General features: G+C 41.1%; 3 protein-coding genes across 5 annotated transcripts; all 3 read left to right on the top strand.

Moving 5' to 3' along the window:
- Nucleotides 1-1,001: 1,001 nt before the first annotated feature.
- On the top strand, nucleotides 1,002-24,111 carry LOC114138058 (carcinoembryonic antigen-related cell adhesion molecule 1-like). 2 transcript variants are annotated; one of them, XM_028007085.1, is made up of 2 exons: nucleotides 1,002-1,266; nucleotides 23,177-24,111. In XM_028007085.1, the coding sequence occupies exons 1-2, from the start codon at nucleotides 1,219-1,221 to the stop codon at nucleotides 23,882-23,884; spliced, it is 756 nt and encodes a 251-aa protein (XP_027862886.1). In that variant the 5' UTR covers nucleotides 1,002-1,218; the 3' UTR covers nucleotides 23,885-24,111. The 2 variants fall into 2 exon arrangements, with proteins under 2 accessions (XP_027862886.1, XP_027862885.1); XM_028007084.1 differs by lacking the exon at nucleotides 23,177-24,111 and having other exon boundaries at nucleotides 1,110-3,007.
- On the top strand, nucleotides 5,714-6,793 carry LOC114138065 (uncharacterized). Its single transcript, XM_028007093.1, has one exon. The coding sequence runs from the start codon at nucleotides 6,021-6,023 to the stop codon at nucleotides 6,720-6,722; it is 702 nt and encodes a 233-aa protein (XP_027862894.1). The 5' UTR covers nucleotides 5,714-6,020; the 3' UTR covers nucleotides 6,723-6,793.
- slc22a15 (solute carrier family 22 member 15) lies at nucleotides 7,752-20,080 on the top strand. 2 transcript variants are annotated; one of them, XM_028007060.1, is made up of 13 exons: nucleotides 7,752-7,902; nucleotides 8,491-8,640; nucleotides 8,722-8,854; nucleotides 9,422-9,586; nucleotides 9,659-9,788; nucleotides 11,969-12,029; nucleotides 13,542-13,708; nucleotides 14,587-14,727; nucleotides 14,866-14,951; nucleotides 15,442-15,550; nucleotides 15,628-15,700; nucleotides 18,140-18,298; nucleotides 18,385-20,080. In XM_028007060.1, exons 1-13 carry the CDS (start codon nucleotides 7,819-7,821, stop codon nucleotides 18,427-18,429), a joined length of 1,503 nt encoding a protein of 500 aa, XP_027862861.1. In that variant the 5' UTR covers nucleotides 7,752-7,818; the 3' UTR covers nucleotides 18,430-20,080. The 2 variants fall into 2 exon arrangements, with proteins under 2 accessions (XP_027862861.1, XP_027862862.1); XM_028007061.1 differs by lacking the exon at nucleotides 18,385-20,080 and having other exon boundaries at nucleotides 18,106-18,230.
- Nucleotides 24,112-24,265: the final 154 nt, after the last annotated feature.

Here is a 24,265-nt window from a genome sequence, read left to right as displayed (position 1 = left end):
CTTGAAATAGATCTTATTGTTATGGCTCATAATGTCTTTGAATTCTGAAAAGGACTGGGCTTAAAGAGCAGCCTTGTGGAGCTCCATATTTAATCTCACTATTTTCAGGTGCCATATTTTAACTATTATAGGTTTTTTAAAAAAAATTAATCACTATTTAACACTACAGTTATCACAGGAAATACATGTATTATAATCATTATGTACAAAACGCAAAACTAAATAATATTTTGGCATCGTTGCTTAAAAACACATTTATTTATTCTTAACATCCCAGTGGTTTTTGTGTTTCTACTATATTTTAACATTCATTGAGATATACTCATCTATTATTATTTTATCCATTTATTTAACTTGCCTTCGAGTTCCTATTTTTAAAAATTTTGTTGTGCTTAATTTCATGCACAATGACAGTAAAAGAATAGTTAATAGTTCTTTAAGAATCTCCTGTAGGAATGAAGGTAAAGAAAGAAACTTCTAGTTCACTAATCATGATTTAATCCACAAATCAATAATTATGTTCATGTTTTAAATGCATTTTATGATCACAAACAGACCTAAAGTTTTATTTTATACTACTAAAATATGTTTCAACTCACTTACTTGTAGATCCACGTCGGTTTTAATATAATTATTTGTCAGAATTTAGTCACATTCTCCCAACCTGAAATGTAAATGATTGAGAGGTTTAACACAACAACCAGCCGGATTCAGTTTCCTGTAATGCACGTGATTCCAGAAACATTCTGAAGGTTTTTGGAAGACGTTCATGCGTTCCCTCCCATTTCTCGGTACGCGATGACGTAATCTGTACGCCATATTGAAACTGAGGTACTTCCATATCCTTTCAGCCGGTGAGGGAAGCAGCGCGGTGGGCGGGGTCTCACTTTTAGACAGTAAATGAGCAGCTAAAGAAATTTTAACTCAATAACATTTTTATTTGTCAAGAGCAAAGATATTTTAGAGAAAATATATACATGTACCGACTACACTACAGTCCAGATCAGCATGTGACAGTAATGCTCCTCACAATTAATCTGCCGGTCCACACACCGGCAGACGGGTAAGGAGCGGAGCCAAGGGTGTGGCCTTGTCTCGGACGGGACAGGAGCGGGCGCCATTTTCTCAAAGACTTCGAAGGGAGTGAAGCTCTTCTGGCACAACGTCGATCATTCCGGCTGATATGACGGTATTTACCCAGTAGAACCGCTCAAAATCATGGCTCTGACGGCTGGTCTCTCCCTCCTGACACTGCTGGCCCTGCAGGCCGCGGCTCAGGAGCCTTTATACGTTGAGATCGGCAAGAATCTGAATCTCGACCCAAAGTCTTCTGAGACCATCACCGCCATTACATGGAAGCATAAGGGGAACATTGCTGCTGAATACATTAAGGATAATGTTCCTCTGGAATATCTGGGTGACTTAAAAGGCCGATTAAAACTGGACGTGACCACCGGAATACTGACCATCAGCAACATAACAAAATCTGACGACGGGCAGTTCACGGTGGAGGTCAACAACAGAGTCCTTCCTGTCAAATTTAACGTTGTGGGGGTCAAGAAGCTGGTAACTGTTGAAGTCATCTTGAGGCCTCTGACGTGCGAGAGCGAAACCCACAACTGCACCCTATCATGTGGTGAGGACTTTAAAGATGCTGAGCCCGTCCAGTACTTCTGGAAGACGGGAGAAACGGAAGAATGGAAGGAGGGTGAGAAGACAATCAGAATTTTCAGCGAGGAGGAGAAGAAACTGGGCCTCAGAACCTTCACCTGCAAAGCGAAGAACAAATTCAGTGAGAAGCAGAGCGGCCCGTTAGTGAACCCCTTCAAAAACAAGGAATCTTCAGGCCTCAGTGGAGGTGCGGTGGCTGGGATCGTTATTATTATTATTCTACTAATTGTGGCCGGTGGATTTATCTACTGGAAATTTATATATGTAAAGAAGAATGAGGGTTTTGCATCACCAAGACAAGGCGATGGAGTGAAAGCCAATGGGGACGAGAGTAGAGCTTTGAATATGCCAGAGCCTGGTAAAGACGCCAACTCAGAGTTATGAGGGCCTGGCAACTGTGGATCCTTCTCGACCAGAACTCCAACTTGTTCTGTTTGCCTTCCCAGAGGAACACACTGGTTATAAATCCTTCTGCCCTCCTGCATCTCTGTGAATATAGACATTATTACAGATTCCTCCTGTCAGCGAGGGCAAAGCTCTTCAGTGTTTATATCTGTCTGGATCTTCCATTTGACCATCATGTTCGGATTAATTATGAAGGGAAAAAAAAAATCTGCGGCGCTTAAACGTGAACTCTTTCTTTCTTTCCAGTTTTTTTTCATATGAATATGTTGAATTGTTTTATTTTCCATCATTTTAGCAGTTTGTTAATCTGCATGTGAATCAGGAGTTTCAGAAAGCATAAGAACATTGCTTTAAAGACCTGTTTGGATAATGAACAGTAATGATGAGAAACTGAGATGTAATGAATGCAATGTGTTATTATTCATATCTATTTAATGCTGTCATGTTGCAAAAACCTCATTTTTAAAACCCATTTTTAGAGAGAATCTGTAAAACAGATTCAATGTGACTCAATTGTTGCACAGGATCGCATTTTATTTAAGCATCATATGACGTATTCTCATCTGTAAATATTTCATGATAAAGCCATGGATTGACTAATACTACCTTAGATGCAATATGCTTTTTAAGTTTGTTTTTGAATGCACTGGAATAAATTGCTCAGGAGGACAATAGGAAGATAGTGAGCTGTTTCTAGTGGAAGCTTAGGCTTTAAAATGAGTGTGACCTGTTTAACTTACCCTTTGTGTGTGTGGGTGTGTGTGAGAGAGAGAGAGAGAGAGAGTGATTGATGGACGCAATTAAGACTGTTAAGCATCTTATTTTTGTGTTGGACTGTAAATGCCTGTTTTCAGTGCTACTCCTGTATTTATTCTTTTTTCCACTGCTCTGTAACGTACCTTGTGAAATAAATAATTCGTTGCGTCGCTGAGTCTGAAGCCTATATTTCTCTAAAACCAAAAAAACCTTAAAGGCATTACATGAAAGTCGCTGTGAAGCAACTCCGGAAGTTTAGGCAGGGCACACTCTTAATTTAGCTGCTAGCTCGGAGTGACGCTTAAACATCGGTTCCAGATGCAGCTAAAACTGGAAAAATATGCAAATACCTTTCAATTTAGCATATTAATGAGAGGTCTTAGTTGTGTCGCTGTCTGGAGCTTAATAATAAACTGAAATAACGGTTGTATATCTACCTGGAAGCAGTCTCTGAAAGCTAATGCAGGGCGTGATCTAAATGTAGCTGCTAGCTCGGAGTGTTGCTTAAACCGCACCGGTTGGAGGCGCCGCTGAATGCTATAAAATATAAAAAATCCACACACAACTTTAATTTAACATATTAGTTTGAGTTCTCAGCTGTGCTGCTGTCTAAAGCTTTTGAATGAACTGAACAGAAAATACGAATCTATGAGGAAATGAACTCGGAAATGACAGCAGCTATCTATCTTGCTCGTTCAGATCATCTTTGTATGGCGGTGCTGGTTTAGCTTAGCTTGGCTATAGAGACGGCTTTCCACGCGCAGGTTTGTCACACTTAAATAATTACATTTTAGGTGGTTAAAGATAGAAAATTAGACTGGAAACAACAATAAACATCTAAATATTAATTCTAGTTGTGAAAAGCAACATTCCATCAACACTTAAGACTGTTGGCGAGTTAATAAGTTCGTGTTAGTTATACAAATGACTAAATTTGTTTTATCAAATTCAATTGACGTTTCAGGCTAAAACGTCACTTTTAAAGCTGAATAAAACCGAGTTAAACGTGTAATAGAATCAGCAGAATAGTTTTCTTTCAGCCGAGAAGCTCTAAATCATCCTGCAGATGTTTTATTTAAAATGAGCGCAGTGTCTTCAATTAAAAGCACAAAATGCTGGGAGAAAGCTGGTTCTGTCGGTTTGATGTTGATGCTGTGAGCAGGAAGGATCTCCAGTAGCAGTCAGTGTTGCAATCAATTCCACTGCTAATCCACCTCCTTTGGTTTTTCTGCTCCTCTTTACATTTCTGTCCAGACTTGAATAAATCAGATTAATACTTATTGTTTCTTTGTTGTAAACCAACACTTTTATTTGCAGATTTGTTGTTGCTGATTAGTGCGTCCTGTCTGTGTTTTTCTGCAGAGCCTCCAGAATCTCCTGGCTGGCTTTATTCTGACGGGGAAGAGGTAAAGACACCTGCAGACGCATCATGACACCACTTCCTCTGTACTAATCTCAGTAACCTCACCCTTTTATTAGGGTGTTTCCTCACCCTAATTAAAAATGACAGCATGAGAAGAGAGGCGATAGTTCCCAGCTGTCATTTAATGCAACACTGGAAGCCCAACAGTGGATCATTTGTTGATATTGGGAACATACAAACCCATTATTGTTTTTTTAAATCAAATGTTCCTTGTAAGATTCAAAACTATGCAATTCATGTTAAAAGTAAGAAACCATCAACTTCCACATAATATTCCAAAAATGTTTTGTGTCAGAATAGGGGATTATAATTTAAGAGGGAAGGAAATAAAATAAAAGGGTTTGTTTATCAATATGTGTGGCAGATTTATGGAGTGGATTAAATGATGAGTTTAAACAAAGTAAAACTATAAACCTGATTTAAAATCTGTTCAAAAAGGAGATTATTGGGAAATATGTTGTGTAGGACAGATGTCTCAAAGACCAAAAGGGATATTATTGATATTAATAATTTATGAACATTGTAAATTTAATTATGAGAATGTGAGTTTTAAGTGTCATTCAGTGTGGGAATAATTTAAATGATTAGATTTAAATGTTTGTAGGTTGATAAGTATAAAGGGCAGGAAATCAGAAGATCTTTTTCTACCTGCTCCTTTTCAAACAAATTATGTAAAATGACATGCAATGGGCCTGATAGCTTTGTTTTATTCATTTGTTTGTTTCTGTTTTTACTTTTTGTCTGTTTGAGATGTTAATAAACGTGACTGAGAAATTCACTCTTTAACACTGCTTGGTTATTTTTTAACAACAATCAGTTTAATTTTCAGCCCTAAAGCAGAGGAGGAGACAGGATCTGCTGTTTTACTCACATAGAGTCAGAATAAGTTGGCTAGTAACTAGTTACTAGTTTACTCAATTACATTTAACTTTTTTCAAATCTTTTTTGAAAAAAGATTACGTTTAGGAGTATTTTTTTAATATACTTTCTGCTTTTATTTGAGTAATTTTATTATGAAGTGTTTCTACTCTAAGTTGAGCAAAATTTCTGGATTTTCTACCCACTAAATGAAAAACAAACATGTTTTAATAAAAAAATAAAATAAAATAATCACCAGACTCAGACACACTCTTGCTGTTTTCCTTAAAGATTCATAAGTTTTTTATTGAAAGAAACTGATTTGGTTTTGTTATTTTTTGTTTCGTAGATATAATTGTCATTTCCATCATTAGAATACCAACATTTTCACTTAACTATATTTTGATGATGTAATTTTTAAGTATTAAATCATAATTTGATCAGTTACTCAGTACTTGAGTAAACTTTTTACCAAATACTTTTTACGGCTACTTTTACTAGTAGAAATATGCTGACAGTGATACTCTTACTTCAGAACCGTTTTTGGAGACTCTGCCCGCCTCTGGAATGATGATATTTGTATAAATTAAGACATTTTGAGGCTCACTCCATTTCAGAAACCTTAGCAGTTCTTTCCAACCGCTAAGGACAACGAACGGCCGCCATTTTGATCATAAAGAACCTCAGGCTCTGTGTTTGTGGAGCTCTTCTAGTAAAACGTCGTTTTTACGGCTGTTGTCTCAACGCAGCTACAGCTGCGAGCCGTTACATACAAAACCGTTACGTTTCTTTCCAACCGCCAAGGAGAACGAGCGGCCGCCATTTTGATCACAAAGAACCGCGGGCTAGATGGTGTGGAGTTGTTCAAGTTAGACGTGGATATTCAGGGCGGTGGAGACGCTCCGTCATGGCAGTGACGGCTGGTCTCTCCCTCCTGGTGCTGATGGCGCTGCCGGCCGCGGCTCAGGACCTCATTTACTTTGAGATCGGAAAGAGTCTGAAGCTCGACCCAAAGTACCAGCAGGCCATCACCGCCATCACATGGAAGCATAAGGGGAACCTTGCTGCTGAATACTTTACGAAAAATGCTCCTGTGGAATATCTGGGTGACTTAAAAGGCCGATTACACCTGGACCCGACCACCGCAATACTGACCATCAGCAACATGAGAAAATCTGACGACGGGCAGTTCACGGTGGAGGTCAACAACAGACTCCTTCCTGTCAGATTTAACGTTGTGGGGGTCAGGAAGCTGGACGACTACCCTGTTCAAATCACCGTGAGGCCGCAGGGCTGCAGCAGCCTGACCTCTAGGAAATGCACCCTGGTTTGTGGTGGAACGTTTGAAGGTGCCGAACCCGTCCAGTACTTCTGGAAGAAAGGAAAAACGGGACAATGGAAGGAGGGGGGAAAGACGATCAGCATTTCTATTACCAAGAAGACTTCGAGTTTTCCACGCTACACCTGCAAAGTGAAGAATCTATTCAGCGAGAAGGAGAGCGACCCAAAAGCGAACCCCTTCAAGAAGGAACCCAGCAGCGGTCCGGTTCCGCTGCCTGCGGTTCTGCTTGTGGCCGTTTTAGCAATTGGAGCAGCAGTTATTGTTTGACTTATCAAGAAGCCGCCATTTGTTCAAAAATCCTTTTGGTTTACATGGTGAAAAAATAAAAAAAATAATTACAAGAATACTTTATTTCGCCCACAAGGTAAATAATAAGTTGTGCAGTAGAAGTTATTAAACATCATGGATGTAAACACTTTGGGGAAATTGTAGTCAGCCATTTTACAGAAGAGTTATGTTTTAAATACAACTTTTTATGAACTGTGCGATGCCGTGAGATCTCTGGTGAAGCCAGCTGGCCGAAGTCTGGGAGAAAACTAACTACAAACCATAAATAAGACTAATTCCTGTCGTCTTCTTTGTGGTTTTCGCTAGTAGTAACGTCCAGCTGGTGATCGATCACCTGACTCGCTTCAGAAAAAGTATTTCTATTGCAGTTGTGCAAATATATTCATTTGGATACTTTAAACACTCTAATCCTAGCGCATTTTCTTTCTTTTTTCTTTTATCAAAAAAATCTTTTCCCCGAAATTGGCTTGTTTCCATTAAGTGAATTATTTTTGCAACAACAATTTGCTCAGTTCTATTGTTAACGCAGCTTAACAGGATGCTGTCCATAATTTCCTTGATTTTGCGTAAAGTCTCTGTAATGCATGTCTGACTGGCGCCTCTGTCAGTATCCAGAGTTAAAACAACAGTAATAAGCGTCTCATTTATTTTTGCGTTGGACCGGAAATGCCAGTATCCTGTGCTACTCGTGTATTCATTTGTTTTTCCACTGCTCTGTAACTTGCTTTCTTGAATAAATTTCGTTTCGTCACTCAAACTAAACTGAAGCGAACTCGGACATTAAGGCAGGGCACACTCTTGATTTGGCTCACATCGGTTTCAGACGCAACATATTGCGCTAAAACTGCACAAACATTCAAGTAAAACAAACAAACAAAAACATTTAAGTTAGCATATCAGTTTCAGTTCTTAGCTGTGTTGCTGTCCGAAGCTTTAGAATAAATTCAAATGAAAATATAGATTTACGGGGAAGTGAACCCGGAAGTTAAAGAAGCCAACCATCTTGCTCGTGCAGCTCATCTTTGTGCTGCGATGCTAGCTTGGCTAGCAGCCAGCTCGGCTCGGCCTCGGTGGCATGGATATAGAGACTGCTTTCCACACGGTTGGAGAGTTTGGGCCGTACCAGAAGCGGGCGGTCACCGTGCTGGTTCTGGCGCAGGTTTGTCACCTTTAAATATTTATATTTTAACCGATTAAATAGAAAAAAAACCAGACAGGAAACTCTCTGCTAGCACTAGCTGCAGCGCTACGTGGCTTTCAGAATGAGCCCAAAACAACAACAAACATTCAAATATTGAGCCTGGTGTGAAAATGAATCTTCCATAAATACTTCAGACTGTTGGCGACTTTACCACAAACCTATAAGGTCGTGTAGGTTATAAGAATGGGTAAATTTATTCTAAGTGTCCGTTTTATGAACGTTTCAGTCTAAAATGTGACCTTATGAAGGTAAATGAAACCGATTTAAAGCTTTATTAACCAGCAGAACAGTTTAATTTCAGTCAAGAAGATCTGAGTCATGTAACAACCTAAGAACAGTTTGTATTAAGGCTCAGTGTCTTAAATTAAAAAGCATAAAATTCTGGAAGAAAACTGGTTCTGTTGGTATGATGTTGATGCAGTGAGCAGTCAGTGTTGCAATCAATCTGATGAAGCCTCTGACTGAAGAAAGTGGCAAGCACTGCTTTTGCTGCTTGTCTTTAAAACTCCGTGTTGTTGGAGTATGTTCTGGTTTTCTGTGTTTCAGGTCTACATGGCCTGCCAGTCCATGCTGATCGTTCTGGTCGGATACACACCAGAGTATCGGGTCGAGAAGCAGGACGGTGGTTCGTCCGGCCACCGGGAGCTGCAGCAGCACGTCATCTTCACGGAGGATGTGGACTCCATCGTCACGGAGGTCTGGAAAGCCGAACGTCCACAGACAGGAAGTAAAACACTGAGGCTTTAACGGGTTTCCTCCTGTCCCTGTGCGCCTCAGTGGGTCCTCATCAGACAGCAGGCCTATAAGGTCAGCCTGGCCGGGTCGCTGTTCTTCACCGGGCTGCTGGTGGGGAATGTCGTCTTCGGGCCGCTCTCTGATCGGATCGGACGGAGGCCCGTCTACCTGACAGGTGAGGGGAAACGGGGATCCGGTTGGCTTTCCTTCAGTGTGACCAGCAGCATCAGGGTTGCTTGTTGCTTTACCGTTGCCTGAGGTTGTTGCGTTGCTCCCAACCTGCAACAGCCTGCAACGCTGTATCCCAGTGTGTCAGGAATCAGCCTGAAGGTTCAATGAATTCCTGCAGGAATGAACAAGCAGATGGGATCAGAGGTGGAGGAGTTTCACTCGGAGAACTTTAATCATCACATAGCTGGGATGTTTTACTCCAGCAGCACTCTGTGTAACCAGGAGGCTACGGCAGGCAGTTTTAGCATAAAATCTGCTTCACCACACTTATGTTCCAGATATCTGAAATTGGTTTATGACTAGATGTATTAATAATTAAGACAAGTCCAATTACATTCTGACTACTGTAAATGATTTATTATTAAGTTTAATGGAGGCTTTAATCCAAGACGTATACAATCAATTACTGACAATCTGAAGCATTTATTTCAGATATCAATAATTAAATTATGCGCCTCCTCCAGGCTCCGTTGGGTTCTCCTCCTCATGCTCCGCCCCCTTTGCCCCCCAGGTCTGTTCTTTGAGGTGATGTTCGGCTACCTCACCGCCCTGGCGCCCAGCTACGAGGTCTTCGCCGCCTCTCGGCTCCTGGTGGGGCTGATGAACGGCGGCATCGGCCTCGTCTGCTTCGTCCTCACCCAGGAATACGTGGGGAAGTCCTACTGGGCCATGACCGGTACGGCGCCGCTGACCCGCTCACTCGCCCTGCTGCCTGGACTCTGTTAGCTGCAGCTGCTTGTCTCTGCAGGGACGCTGACCAGCATGATCTTCGCCGTCGGCATTGCTCTGTTCGGAGCGCTGGGCTACTTCGTCCGGCCCTGGAGGACTCTGGCCACGGTGGCCAACTCCTCCGGCGTCCTGTTCTTTCTGCTCTCTGTGTGAGTAGAAACTCAGCTGCATAATGGTTTAATTTCCCTTTGGGATTAATAAAGTATTTTTGAATTTGAAATGTCAACTTCCTTTTATAATAAGCTAAGAATTTATGAAGCTAAGCTAGTATTTTGAGTAAAATCTGAAATTTTTACTTTAAAAGTCTTAAAAGCCTAAAGGTTAGCATGAAGTTCAAACTATTACGCAAAATTCACATTTGTAAATTTTTGTACTTCCATTTGGGTCTGAACTGTTTCTAAAAACATCCCAAGCACTTAAAAAATCACCAAGGCAATAATTTAATGTTTTTTGGTGTCTGGATAAATGATCAAACCTACAACCCCAGAATAGCTACACCTGTTACCTAGCAACCCAAACTGAGCTCCAGCATGTTTGGTCAGCTGGGTTTACTGCTGTACAATGGCTGCTGGAAACGAGAAGTGTTTTGTTGTTGACTTGGCATCCAGAAACAATTTGTTGCAGGTTCTACTGACACTTTTCAGAGATATATGGTTGTATAATTGCACATCTGTTTGGGGATATTTTCACTTATAAGTGTAAACGTTGAGCTGGGGGCGTGGCCAGCAGCAGGTTATGTGGATTTAAAGTGACAGAGACCCCTAAACAGCTCAAAATAGGCAGAACTGAGCAGATAAAAACCTGACTATCTAAGAATAATTTTGTATAAAAATTGAAATCCTAATCTGTTCAAGGAGGCATAATGGGTCACCTGGAAGTCCTTGTAAAGTCCTGACAGAGCTCTGAACCAAATCAAAAGATCCTTTCTATAGAACAAGGAAGTGAACCTGAAAGAGGAACATCTGCAGAGTTTATAAACCACAAAGTTTTTGTTCTGACCTTCAGTGAGTCATGAATGACGGCAGGGAGTGACTGAAGGTCTGGATCAGGCTGGGGAATTTATCAAATCTGTTTTGGTTTCTGTTTAAAACTCAGTCATAAACTCATGAGGAGGAGGAGGAAATCCTCTGCAGGTAGTGGAACTGATCTGGGCTTTCCTCAACAATGTGAGAGTTCCCCAAACTAAACACTAACAGAGAGAGAGAAAGTGTTGGTCGCTGCAGCTTCAGATCTGGAGTAGAAAGCAGCTGAAACACTTCTCCTTAAAAAGTACAACTCTGGAGGAGCAGATTTCTGAGATCCTCAGAGGTGAGATGAGCTTCTCTGAAGGTTTGATCTTCCTTCAGAAATAATTAGCTAAATCGTTGCTTAGTTAATCCTGATTATGATTTATTTATCTATAGTCGTCGTCTTAAAGTCTCTGCAGAAACCAGAGCAACACTCTGGCTTCCCCTTTTCTATAAATAACGTTGAGGTTGATCAGTACAGTTTGATCAGTTTGAAACATCAGCATTAAAATGTGTTTCTGGGGGCGTGCCGTGGTGGCGGAGCGGTTAGCTCGACCCGTATTTGGAGGCCTTGAGTCCTCGACGCGGCCGTCGCGGGTTCGACTCCCAGACCCGACGACATTTGCCGCATGTCTTCCCCCCTCTCCTTCCCTGTTTCCTGTCAGCCTGCTGTCATCTAAGGGACACTAGAGCCACAAAAAGACCCCCTGGAGGGGTAAAAAAAAAAGTGTTTCTGGGTTAATTTCATTTGTAAAGTTTATTTGTGCTGCATGTTGAGGTGTCAGAGGAGATGAAACATGCCTGAATCTGATTGAACGGAGATGAAGCTGCTGCAGCTGAGAAGATAAACTGATGTGTGAAGCAAACATGTTTGGTTTCAGCTCTGATCTGTTTTTATCACAGATATTCAGAGGAGACGACCTCACAACGCAGTTCAGTTCAAAAATACTTCAGATTAAATGTAACTTAATAAAAAGCTTTCAAAAGTATTCATACCCCTTTAATTTTTTTATATTTTGTCACATTACAACCATAAATATATTTAATTGGAATTTAATGTGACAGACCAACACAAAGTGTAATACGACTGTGAAATAGAAAGAAAATTATATGATTCAAAACATTTTTTACAAATAAAACAATGAATAAAAACTGAAAGACAAAATATGGAAAAGTTTAGTGGGTTTGAATAGTTTTGCCTGCCATTGTATCGTCAGAAAATCGACAATCGGTGATGCTGTGAGATTTTTTCATAGAATAAAACCTGCAGATGAAATATCTGTTGTTGCTGATTAGTGCGTCCCGTCTGTGTTTTCCTGCAGAACTCTTCCAGAATCTCCTCGCTGGCTTTATTCTCAGGGACAGACGGAGCGAGCCGAAGAGGTAAGGACACCTGCAGACGCATCCTGACATCACTTTCTGCACACACATCCTGACATCACTTCCTCTGCACTAATCTCAGAGACATTGTCGTTATTTCGACATTTCCTCATTCTAAAAAAGAGCTGAGAATGAGGAGCGGTTATTGTTCCCAACTGTCATTGAATGCCACACTGGAAGTTCCAACATGGCCGCTGATACCTCAGAACCCGGCTACTGGATCACAGCTGTTCTGAAGGTGGGTGGGGGGTTTCCTGTGAGTTTTGTGGCTTTGGTCTGTGGCTGAAGCTGACTGCAGTAATCTGAGGGAGTGATGTCACTTCCTGTTTGAGACAAATTCAGCTCTGATGGGATAATCTGTCAGTCCTGAGGAGAGGCGGCTGCATCAGCGTTCAGATTTATCATCGTCCTGGGTCAGAGGCGTCCTCGTCCTACAGCAGGAGTGTGTGTGTGTGTGTGTGTGTGTGTGTGTGTGTCTCCTGACTCGTTGCCATGGTTTCCCTGGAAACGTGTCTCTCGAAGGTGTTTCTGCTGAACTCTGAGGCGTTGGAGCAGAATGAGGGATTTGTTTCCTCACTCAAAGGCTTGTGTTTCTGACCCGGGTCGTCTGTTTGCGTCCTGCAAGGCATTATGGGAAGGATTGCTTCCAGCCAGACATTCTTTACGCCTTCTGAGGGTCTGTCGGTGGATTCCAGATTTAACTGCACTCTTTTTAATGATGACATTAGAAATCATCAAACTGGAGCAGTTTAACTTGTTCTGATCCAACAAACTAAAACTCCCACAATGCATCTGTTTGCTTTTTTCTGTCTTATTGAGCCAAACGTGGCAGCAGCTGCAGCAGAGGACGCGGCGTTGCAGCAAACCTCCCTGATGTTCATCAGAGTCTCCGGACTGCTCAGCTGATTGGCTGATTCACTCAGTTCATATTGATTTATGCTGATCATCTCTGCAAGATAAAAACAATTAAATACATTCAGAAACACGAGTTTCTAAATTTTGTTTCTTTCCAGTTAAATTTTCTTATATATTAATCAATTTGTTACACATTTCTTATTTAGTTTTTAACTTATCCCATATTTAGCTATCCATTCTATAATTTCTGATGTATTTGTTTAGTTTTGTTTTCTTTATTTAGTTCTCTTTAGCTTTATTTGCATATTAAATTTCTTTGTTCTTTTTCTTATTATATTTATTAAAAATAAAATTTCTCTTCTCATTTCTCTTAACATTTAATTTTCTTACATATTTTGTCTTTAATTATTTAGCTATTATTTAATTTATTTAGAACAGGCTGGATCAGTGATCAAAACGAGTCGGGACGTTTGTCCCTGGATGATTTGGGTTCAGCGGTTCCGTCCAGAGTAAAACTAAAAACAGTCTGAGGTTTTATAGGCGGATAAAGTTGATCTCAGATTTCATTTCCTCTTCAGGACGAACCCGATGACTCTGCAGGTTTCTTGTTTTTATAGCTTTTCTGACTGAATTTAAACATGTTTCTGTTTGTAATGTGAGGTTCTGCGCTACATGGCGGTGAGGAACGGCAGCAACGCCACCAACCTGGTTCTGCAGCGGGTCGGCACCGCCAGGCCCGGCGGCCCGGTGAGCAGGCAGGGCGGCGTCCTGCAGCTGGCGGTCCATCCGGTCCTGCGCCTCAGGACGATGGTGCTCATGTACGTGTGGTGAGTATCGGACCGCCGGTTCTGTTGGGCCGTTTTAACTCTCAGTCCAGATAAATGAACTGAATGATCAGATGATCAAATGATCTGGAACTGAGACAAGTTTTAGTTTTTGATTCAGGAAATCTGTTTTTATCTCTAAAGACAATATTTTAGTTTTACTTTATAAAATATGACTTTCTCTTATTATTATGATTTTTTAAAATTACTTAAGGAGTTTATTCTTATTACTTTTTCTTCTGTTACTATTTTTGTTTATTTCTCGTATTATTGAGACTTTATTGTAATAATATGAGTTTAGTCTTGAATCAGTCGTATTTTATTCTGGTAATATGACTTTATCCTAATTACTTTTTACTTTATTTTTTATAATACGACTTCATTCCTGTATAATTGAGACAAATCTTTCTGCAGTAATGTGACTTTAGGCTCCTAAGTTTCTTTTTTTTCTGGCATTAATGCTTCGTAAATGTTCGTTTTTCATTTAGAAATTCATTTATTTTCCAACATGCCTCCAGTTTCTTCTCTTCTTGCTGCTGTTTTCTAGCAGATGGTTGAACTGAAACATCTTGTTAGGGTTCATCTCAATGACATCATCTGCTGTATGACATGATGTCAGCAGGGTGTGGATCTAAAAGCTAAATGTCCTTTGAGACGAGTGGAGTTCGTATTTTCAGCCTGGTCAAAAACACGACAGCGAACGTTTTTCTGTAGCGTTGATTTTCTTCCAGCTCCATCTGAGCTCAATGTTCCTGATCTGATAGTTAAAGCTGGAACTGAGATCCATTCAGCAGATCTCAGGTTACGCCTCAGACTCTACCTGTGTGTGTGTGTGTGTGTGCGTGTGTGTGTGTGTGTGTGTGTGTGTGTATGTGCTGCAGGTACTGCTGCAGTCTGGTGTATTACGGCCTCACCCTGGGAGCCAGCGCCACGTCGGGGAGTCGCTTCGTTAACGTGGCCATGTACGGCCTGGTGGAGCTGCCGGCCTATCCGCTCTGCATCTACTTCATCAATAAGAGCTGGTGAGAGGCCGACACGCCTGCAGGCTCCGTTCGCAGCCGGACCGGCGCCTGCAGCCGGAGCCCTCCAGGGCTCCAGGAGCAGCAGACGGTTCCTCTGCTGCTCCTGCTGCTGATCTGCTGCTGGTTTCCTGTTTCCAGGGCCGGCAGGAGGAAGAGCATGTCCAGCTTCCTGTTCCTGGCTGGCTCCGCCTGCCTCTGCACCACGCTCATCCCAGAGAACTCAGGTGAGGTTCCGGTTCCTGCTGCTGCAGGTGGACACGGCTCAGACCTCCTCAGGTCTGAAGATGATGATGAAGTGGAGAGAGGGCCATCTGAGGTCCAGGATGTTGGTTCCTCTTAATAAATTATTCAGAAGCCGACAGAAACTTCCTGTCATCAGATGTTCGTTTAGCTTCTGTCAGCTCTGTGTGATCTTCCTCTCTTACTGCTTTCCTTTTTTCATTATTACTCCTTTTTTCTTTATCCATCGTTCCCTCCTTCCCTTTTATTCCTTCCTTCTTGCCTTTGATTAGTAATAAATGTAACATTGGTAAACACATTTGTGTGATTTTGATGTAATGTTTGTTGCTTGTTCATAACTGGTGACTGAATGATGTTTTTATCATGTAAAGTTCTTTGACCTGAATTGTTGCTGAAATGTGACGTACAAATAAACTTGACTTCTTTTCTTCCTCTCCTTCCATCCCTCCTTCCTCCTTTCCTTCCTCCTCTCAGGGTCTCTGCTGAGCATCACGTCTCTGGCTCTGCTGGGGAAGCTGATGGTCAGCGCTGCGTTCAACATCGCCTACGTTTACACCTCAGAGCTCTACCCGACTGTGATCAGGTGACCTGGAGGCGTTCAGCCACACCTGGGCTGGGTTTGGGTGGGGTCAGAGGTTAAACGAGCCGTTTGTGCTGCAGGAACGCCGGGCTGGGAGTGTGCTCCATGTCCTGCCGAGTCGGAGGAATCCTGGCGCCGTTTGTTCCCTCCATGGTGAGTTCTGGTCGGTTCTTCAGGGAAAACGAAGCCGATGTTTGATCCGGTTCTACTGCAGATCGTCTGCTTTTAGTTTCAGTATTTTGTTTTTTTAAGTCTGAAGAAAACCACTGAAGTGTTTCTTCCTCTTCGGTTTCTGTCATGCTTTCTGCTTCTCTGTATAACAGGGTCAGGCTTTATACTGGGGCTGAACCTTTTCATACTGGGATGTGAGCTCAAAGTGAGAAATCCAGAACTCTTTGGACCTTGGTAGTAGAAACAGGATGTTGGACCGGGCTGAGCAGCCATTTTGAATCTTTGCTGCAGCATGTCAGATTGCATTCATCATTAAATGCTGCAGAGGCTGCAGGAGGGGTCAGAGGTCATAGAGTCTTTCTCTAAATCTATCTCTTCTTCTCTCTCTTCCTTCCTGTATCTTTCTCTCTCTCCATCTCTCTTTTTTCTCTCTCCTTGTACATCTCTATATTTTTCTTTCTCTAACTCTTTCTTTCTATCTCTGTCTCTAATTATCTCTTTCTCGCTCCCCTTCTCTTTCTCTTTCTCTCTTTGTGATCTCTGTAATAAATGCGACTGATTGGATGTTGTCCAGCGTTTCTTGATGACCACGCCTTATTTTCAGTGACTGAAGCAGCAGGTTAATCATCAGTTTCCAGCAGTGGCAACATTGACTTCAGAGTTCAGAGGAAAGATGATTTAACGACTCAACATCATAACAGTGCTGCTATTGTTAGCATGCTAACACCCAAGGTTTTGGCTTACTGCATATTTGAGTTACTTAAATAACTGAACCGGATCTGACCTCCAACAGCCGATGTTTCCTTTAAGAAGCTGCTAAATAAAACAGCAGCAATGCTAATGCTTTGATATAGCTATTAAATAAAGTTATTAAAACAGGTAAAAAGGATTAGATGCTAATTTTATGGTTCAGAAAACCAGGAGATGCCTGTAAATAAACCCAAACATGTTTGTGTGACGGTGATTTTTCACTCGGAGGATTTGATTCAAGGGAAAATATAAAAAATATACAAACGCGTCTTGCAGTAATGGAAAACTTTCTTAAACATTTCCACTTCTTAGACTTTCATAACATCCTTAAAATGGACCAGAGGAAGTTAGAAACTAAGTTCGTGATCGACCAGAGCTGAGGTTCCTCTTCCAGAGTCAAAACGCACTTTAGTATTTATTTTTACAATCAGTTTTTGTCTGACATCAAATGTTTCCAGCAACTCAGTGCAAGGAGTTATTTTCAGGTCATTTCCTCTGCTGCAGAGACATGAGCCCAGTCAGGTTCAGCTTCGTCATTCCCCTCACAACATTCTGACTGCTGGTTTTAAATGAGAGGAGTGTGTTTGACACCATGTAATTCTGTGGTTTCTCTCTGCTGCATTCTGACAGCCGCTTCACAGAGAACATAGTTCAGAACCGAACTCCTCCTTCCAGTCCGTTTCAGATTTTTCAGGGCGTTGGTTGTCTGAACTCCATCAAGTCATTTCATGACTCACCCGCTGGCCTCTGATGGAGTCTGACCGTTGTTCTGATTGGAAACATGGCTGTAGGAGGACAGCAGCGTGGGCTGCACCAGATAGAAAGCGTTTGGCTGCAGAGATGCCGAGTGGAAGCTGCCTGAACATGAATTTACGCTGCAGCTGCAGCTGCTACATGATTCTAGCTGAAAACTGAACCACAGTAACGTTTCTAGTGTCAGGACAGCGTCGTCATGGAGATGTTTATGTAAACAATCGACCACACCCTCCATCTGAAGCCGCTGCACTCGTCGACCTTTCCTCAGAGATAACTTTAACATCTCATTAAACTGCAGCACAATGTTTGTCCTGAGGTGAAAAATCCCCAAGAATCTACCCATTTAAACAGAACCTCGGGACTTTCCGCTCCATTTGCACCCTGAGCATGTGACGACCCCTAGTGGCGCCTCTGAGAACTGCAGATATAAACAGTTTTATCCGTTTTTCACCTCAAAACTAAAAAACATAGAAAGATTTAACTTTGAGGAACCGAGACGCAGCAGTTGGGAATCACTGAAGTGAAATCAAACAAGTTGCCTGGATTGTTAGAAAATGATAGAAAGTCATGAAATATAAAGTTTTGACTGCTGTTGGCGACTCGTTAAAGATCTGCATGAACTGCTGCCTTCAGGGAAACGGTGATAAAGACCAAAAGCAGAATCTTTAGACAAAAGATTCACAGCTTCTAGATTTTCACTGTAAATATTTAGATTCAATCATTTTTTAGTCATCAGTCAAAAGTTTTTAGACACTATTAGAAAAAACTTCTTCTATTTAAATGCAGTTTTCAGGTTTAAACTGGAAACGTGTAATTTATCCCGTAAAGGTCAAGAGTTTAAAGGTCAGGAGTTTAAAGGTCAGTGTATTTTTGTCCCTCAGGTGTTGCTGTAGTGAAACCGTCTCTGTGTTTCAGCGCGCGCTCCACGCCTCCATGCCCTTCACCGTGTTCTGCCTGAGCGGTTTGTCTGCAGGCTGCCTGGGCCTCCTGCTGCCCGAGACCCTGAACAGACCTGCAGCCGACACTCTGGAGGAGCTGAGCGGCCCGAGCGGCAGCCGGGTTCTGGAGAACAAGGTGATGCTGCAGATCCAGAACCCTTCAAATCGTCATCAGATTAAACACCCAGATTTTTATCTCCAGTGTCTCGTTTCTCTCTGCAGGCTCTGCTGTACGAAGAGGAGAAACTGAAATCAAACCACAAGTGAAGCTCTGGTCTTCGTTTCGGTCCAGAGGGAGCGGCCGCTTCAGAGCGGCGTACCGTCCCTTTAAGACAGGGAGTCTCCGGGTCGCCGCCTGCAGGGTTCTCCTCGGTTCCTCTCAGGTTTTTCTCTCCTGGCTTCAGTCCAGATGTTACTGGCACTGGCAGGAAGTGAAGCACAAACTTTAAACATTCCTGTGGCCAGAGAGCCAGGTCAAAGTTCACTGAACCCAGAAGCTGATGATCAGCTGGGAAACGTGATCTGCTGGGAGCAGAGCTTTAATCTGAGCCGGGACCGGGTCGTGGTTCTGATCCGTTAGAGAAACTTTTTTCGCTTTCAGTGAAAGCGGTGATGTAACGCGGTTTAATGGCGGCTCAAGTGATGGATCAAGTGATGTTTCATATTTTCCATGAAGCGTTTTATATGAATCAAGCTTCTACTGCCCCCTGGTGGCTGCCAGTGCAGGCCAGGAAGCCGAGCCGGACGGAATCAGATTATTTTTAAAAGCAGAGGTGATGCTGAGTCACTGGCTGCTTTGGCTTTTTCAGACGACCAGGAAGTGAAAGTGATCAGATCGAAGCCGCAGCAGAAAGTTTCATGATCACATGTAGATCTAATCTGACCTGTTTACACGTTGAAATCGAGTTTTTCACAGCTTCCTGAACTCCAGTGGATGTTTTTCTACCGGAAATCATTTTGAACTGAAGGAGAAACTGTGGTTGGTAATAACTGTTCCTCTCTGATGTTTAACAGCCATAATGAGAACCAGACACTCAAAAACACCAAATATCACCAAGGATTTCTGTCTGGTTTCTGGTCCAAACGTCTCACTGGAAATCAGACAAAACTAACTTACATGTACATTTTCAGCAAGATATTAATAGTTTTAAACTGAATGACAGACATTTTAGTGAAATACTCAGCTGGTGTAACTCGTTATTAAATTGTTTCCTTAAATCAATCTCCTATATTACATTGGAAAGTTACTTTAATCATATTTCAAGTGCACTAAGATATTTACACAAGAACTAGACAGAAATACTTGGTAATATTTTGTTTTTGCTGCGTTCATGTTTATCATCAAACATCCTGAAAACGACCAATAATAGATTTATTTACTTCCTGATATTCCATAAAACGTCACTTTTCCCAGCCAGATTTCAGACCAACATCAGGTTCAGGGTTCAAACTATCTGAGTTTTTCTACTGATTGAATCCTAAAATTGGAATAAAAACCTTTAATTTTTGATAAAAGCCTCTAAAGATGAATTCATGGTTCATGTTGCAGCGTCTTTAACTCTCCTAGGTCAGAAAATCTCTGCACTTTAAATCTGCACATTTATGGGACCAATCCGAAATATTTGAATTTGATTTAAAAGTTAGTTTTGTAGTAAATTCTGATATATTTTGACATGTTAAATCCTGTTTTTTTCCAGTAATAATGGATGTAAAATGAGTCGGATTAATGTTCATTTTAATGATAATTAAGGATATTTTAAAGGGATCAAAGCTCCTGGACTAAAAACACTACAACATTCCTGAAAGCCTTTTGTTTACTCTGTAAATACTGAGATGAATATAACGTTACTAAATGGATGTTATTGTATTTACAGGAATCTTTGGTTTAACTTTGAGTAAAAATATGAATTTTCTCTTCCTTTGTTCTTCTTTTTCTGTCTTTGTGGTTTAATGAGCAGAAAAATCTTCATCAGTTTAAAACTAGATAATTTCTCTGCCTTAGATGAATCAACACTCATCCAAACCTCTGAAGCACGGTAAAGCAGGTGTCATGCTGTGGGAATCTCTGATCCTGAGGTTTGTGGTTTGAAGTCAGTGGGCCGAACCGGACCAGTAAGGAGAGCTGGGTAAACACGATGGATGCATTTTAACTGGTACCAGAAGTGGGTCGAGAAGACAAAACTAAAAACATTTTACAATAAATGTTGAAGAAAAATATAGATATTGATGTTTATTTGTTCAGCCTGAAACAAAACATTACAAATCTGCAAAAATCCTTTCTGATTTTTACAATTGCGGTGTTTCCATTAAAAAAATGTAAATAAAATAATGAGAATAAGTTTAACAGAATAAACGACCAGCTCACTGTTATAGAAACCTCAGGCAGTAGAAATGAAGATTTCTCTGGAGGTTAATATCCAGATAAATGAAATGAAACGACTCGGAGCGGTGGCATGCAGCTCACCCTGACTGGACGACTAACAGGAAGAGAAGTTAGCAGAACAACGTTGTGAAAAGGGAAACAAGAAGAAGACAAAAGAGACGTTTTTATGTCTCTTGGTAATGTTGATCAAAACTACTGATCTTTAAAAGGTCTGACTGCTAATTGTGATTTTAGCTGATATAAATTGTTTTGTTACCTGTAGCTAAGGACAGTGGTTCTTAGAGGCCTCCTGGTTCTGTTGGGTCTCAGTCTGTTCAGATATTCAGTAAAAAGTTTCTTTCTTCTTCCTACTCCTTTTCAAACATGTTGAGATTACTGTGGTACAAAAATGCCTTTAGCATTCCTTGTTCTTGTGCATGATTTCATACCATCATCTTCAAAATAAAGTTTCATTTCATTCTTCAGATCTTTGGACCGTCTGAATAAACTGTAAGTTTGTTTTGTTTCCTACTTGAATTTTGTCTTCAGGAATTTTCCTGCTTGTTTCTCTGATGTTTGGAGAAAATGTTCACTTCTGATTTCAGATCAACGTTTCATTTCTGGTAGGAGATTAATCTACAGGATTATTGATTATTGATGAACAGGAATCAAAAATCACGATGATCAGCTGATGATTCTTTGGTTTCTCTGAACAAACTTTGTCCACCATTAAAGTCAGACGCAACAACTTCCAGCTGTTTCCTGTTAGTACTTTCAAAATAAAATATTAACGTTAAAATCTGTTTGATTCAGTCAGATTATTAAATTGTTACTCTTGGTTGGATAATCCATTTATAGAGTCTGATTATGAAATAAAATAGTTCCTGCTGTTCAGTCAGTGAATCAGTGAATGTAAAAGTGTCTCCGTGTCTCCATCTAGTGGCCTGACAGTAGAAGTGCAGCAGCTGATGCAGCTTCCTCTGACTGCGTTCAACTGACACTGACATGAAGCAGAGAAGAAGAGCCAATCAGAGGAGCAGCTGATCTTTTTCCAGCTCTAATGATGTAAAGGATGATCAGAGCTGATCAATGATGTGTGTTTCCTCTGCAGGTGAAGGTAGAAAGTGTGTGTGAGCTGAAGTGAATTCAGCAGCATGGATCAGTGTGAAGATGAGAGCCAGAGCAAAGGTCAGAGGTGAGGTCACCATCTCTAAGTGTCCACAGCCCTTTTCACACAGCGTTCACACTGGATCAGGGCCAAACAGACGTGGTGATGAAGCTGCTGCTGCTCTTTGCTGCTTCATCCAGGCTGAACACAGCAGCTCAGCCTGGTATCAGAGCAGAATAATCCAGTCCAGGTTTGAAGTTTCTAGGTGTTGTAGTTTTTAAACTAGAGTCGATTAAAGATGCGGAAGGTAGTGAAAAATTAGGTGGAATCGCCCTTTAGCCATTTCCCGAATCAGAAGCTGGAACTGGAAACCAACTTCAGCTTCGTTGTTTGTATTTTGTTGTGCAGACAAATTTTATTTAATGATGTATTTTCAACATTAAATTCTATTATATTTGACTGTTAGTTGTATTTTTGTTCTTTTACGGTGATTTTATTCAGACCTTTAACACCTACTTGGTTTGTTGTATCAGGGCCTTAAAATCTCACAGTCGTACCTGAAAGTATCAGATTATTAAACGAGGTTCAGCCAATCAGAGGGCATGCTCATGTCATGTGATCAGACCCAGGACTAAATCATATCTGCCTGAGAAAGTGTTGAACCTCCAGTAGTGATTTAAATGAATCCACTTAGATGTGAGTCAGATTAGGCAGCAGGAAAGTTCAGACTTGGTGTCTCTTTCTTGATATTTTTTCAATAAGTTATTTAGTTGACTGCTGTGAATGTTTCAAGCTGAAGCTCTGCTTTGGGGTTGTGGGTTAAATTCTGCAGTGAGGACTTTATACTCAGCAGGAAGTCTAAAAACAACCTTCTGTGGTTGAAGAGATGAAATCCATCTGCTGATAGAGATAAAACTGTTACCATGCAGAACATGAAGTTATAGAAAATTATTTCTGCTGCATCACAGGTGTAATCATAGGTAAGCAGAGAATCCAAAAATGTTACTTAATAGTAACGTCTATGCATTTTTACTCATGTAAAAGTAAAACGTATCCATCTAAATAACTAAAGTATTTGATAAAAAAAGCTACTCAAGTAATATTAGATTTAATATTTAAAATGATGTCATCATAATCATACTGACAAAAATGTAAAGTTTTGTGCAAATTCTTATGTTTTAGACGAACAAAAATCAACATAAATACGTTACAACATTCAGGGAGAAGAGACATTTTCCCAAATTAGTTATTCTGAATAAAATCAATTTAATTAATACATATGGTAATGTGTACACAGTATAAAATACTCCTAAAAGTAACATTTTTTTTCCAAAATTACTTCAGTAAATGTGAGCCGTTACCACGCAGCTCTGCTGTGTTCTTCAGAAAGGTTCAGTTTTCTGCCAGTAACCAGAACAGGAAGCCTGGAGGGGATGTGGCTTTAAGGCTATATTGGTCCTTTCAGGGTGTTTCGGTCAACATTTCAAACAGTTGAGAACATGGAGGTTCAATCTGCTGCTATGCTGCTGCTGCTGGCGTTGCAGGCCGCGGCTCAGGAGCCTTTATACTTTGAAATCGGTGGAAATCTGAATCTTGACCCAAAGCCTTCTGAGACCATCACCGCCATCACATGGAAACATAAGGGGAACCTTGCTGCTGAATACATTAAGGATAATGTTCCTCTGGAATATCTGGGTAACATAAAAGGCCGATTAAAACTGGACGTGACCACCGGAATACTGACCATCAGCAACATGACAAAATCTGACGACAGGCAGTTCACGGTGGAGGTCAACAACAGAGTCCTTCCTGTCAGATTTAACGTTGTGGGGGTCAAGTCTGTCCCTGAACCTGTACTGGTTCTGAATAATCCGACATGCTACAAGAACTCGGACTCGTGCAATTTGACCTGCAAGGGAGACATCAGAGACTCTGGACCGGTTCGGTACTTCTGGAAGCTGGGAGAATATGGAGCCTGGTTGGAAGCAGAACAGGACTGGACGTTCACAGCGATGCAGAAGGCATTGGTTGAAAAGATCATCTGCAAAATTCAGAACCCGATCAGTGAGAGGGAGAGCGGACCTCTGCAGAATCTCCTCTTCCCTCCAGGCTGCAGCTTCATTTCGGAGGTTCTGGGTGTTGTGATGAGATCTGTGGCTCTCCTGGTTCTGTCCAGTATCGCTGTTTGGTTCTTTTGGCAGAACCGGAACACCATGTGTAGGTGCAGATCCAAAGAGGATAGCCAAGCTTAGCTTTACTTCAGGAATGTTTGAGCTGTGCTTAAGAGGAGGGAAGCTTAGATAATTCATACAATAGAAACTTTGCTTTAAAAGTAATAAGTAATTGTATGAAGCTGTTTGTATTCTGGAGAAATGTTTCTGCAGCTGTTTATGTACTTCAGCTCCAAATCAGCCTCCTCATTTTGTACTCCTGGTGCATGTTATTAAAAACAAGAAGCTTGTGGTTTTTGTTTCCTGTCCGATTTGTGTGCTTTAAATGGTCTTATTGTGTTCTGCATTTTTATGAATCTTCTTTTTGAGAAAGCAGATCTAAAGCTTGAGAATGATCTGTGTTTCAAGTCTGTTTTATGGTTCAATTAATTAGAATGTTATTGAAAAGTAAATTTTAACATT

Source organism: Xiphophorus couchianus, chromosome 22, assembly GCF_001444195.1.
Source record: "Xiphophorus couchianus chromosome 22, X_couchianus-1.0, whole genome shotgun sequence".
In the NCBI taxonomy this organism is placed as follows: Eukaryota; Metazoa; Chordata; class Actinopteri; order Cyprinodontiformes; family Poeciliidae; genus Xiphophorus; species Xiphophorus couchianus.
This window is presented reverse-complemented; position numbering and strand designations above follow the sequence as displayed.

What these genes read in the sequence shown, in the direction of transcription:
- LOC114138058 (XM_028007084.1), top strand. Translation starts at nt 1,219, where the DNA reads ATGGCTCTGACGGCTGGTCTCTCCCTCCTGACACTGCTGGCCCTGCAG.
- LOC114138065 (XM_028007093.1), top strand. Translation starts at nt 6,021, where the DNA reads ATGGCAGTGACGGCTGGTCTCTCCCTCCTGGTGCTGATGGCGCTGCCG.
- slc22a15 (XM_028007060.1), top strand. Translation starts at nt 7,819, where the DNA reads ATGGATATAGAGACTGCTTTCCACACGGTTGGAGAGTTTGGGCCGTAC. An exon ending in TACTTCATCAATAAGAGCTG is followed by an intron (nt 14,728 to 14,865) that starts GTGAGAGGCCGA and finishes TCCTGTTTCCAG; the next exon opens with GGCCGGCAGGAGGAAGAGCA. An exon ending in CGCCGTTTGTTCCCTCCATG is followed by an intron (nt 15,701 to 18,139) that starts GTGAGTTCTGGT and finishes TCTGTGTTTCAG; the next exon opens with CGCGCGCTCCACGCCTCCAT.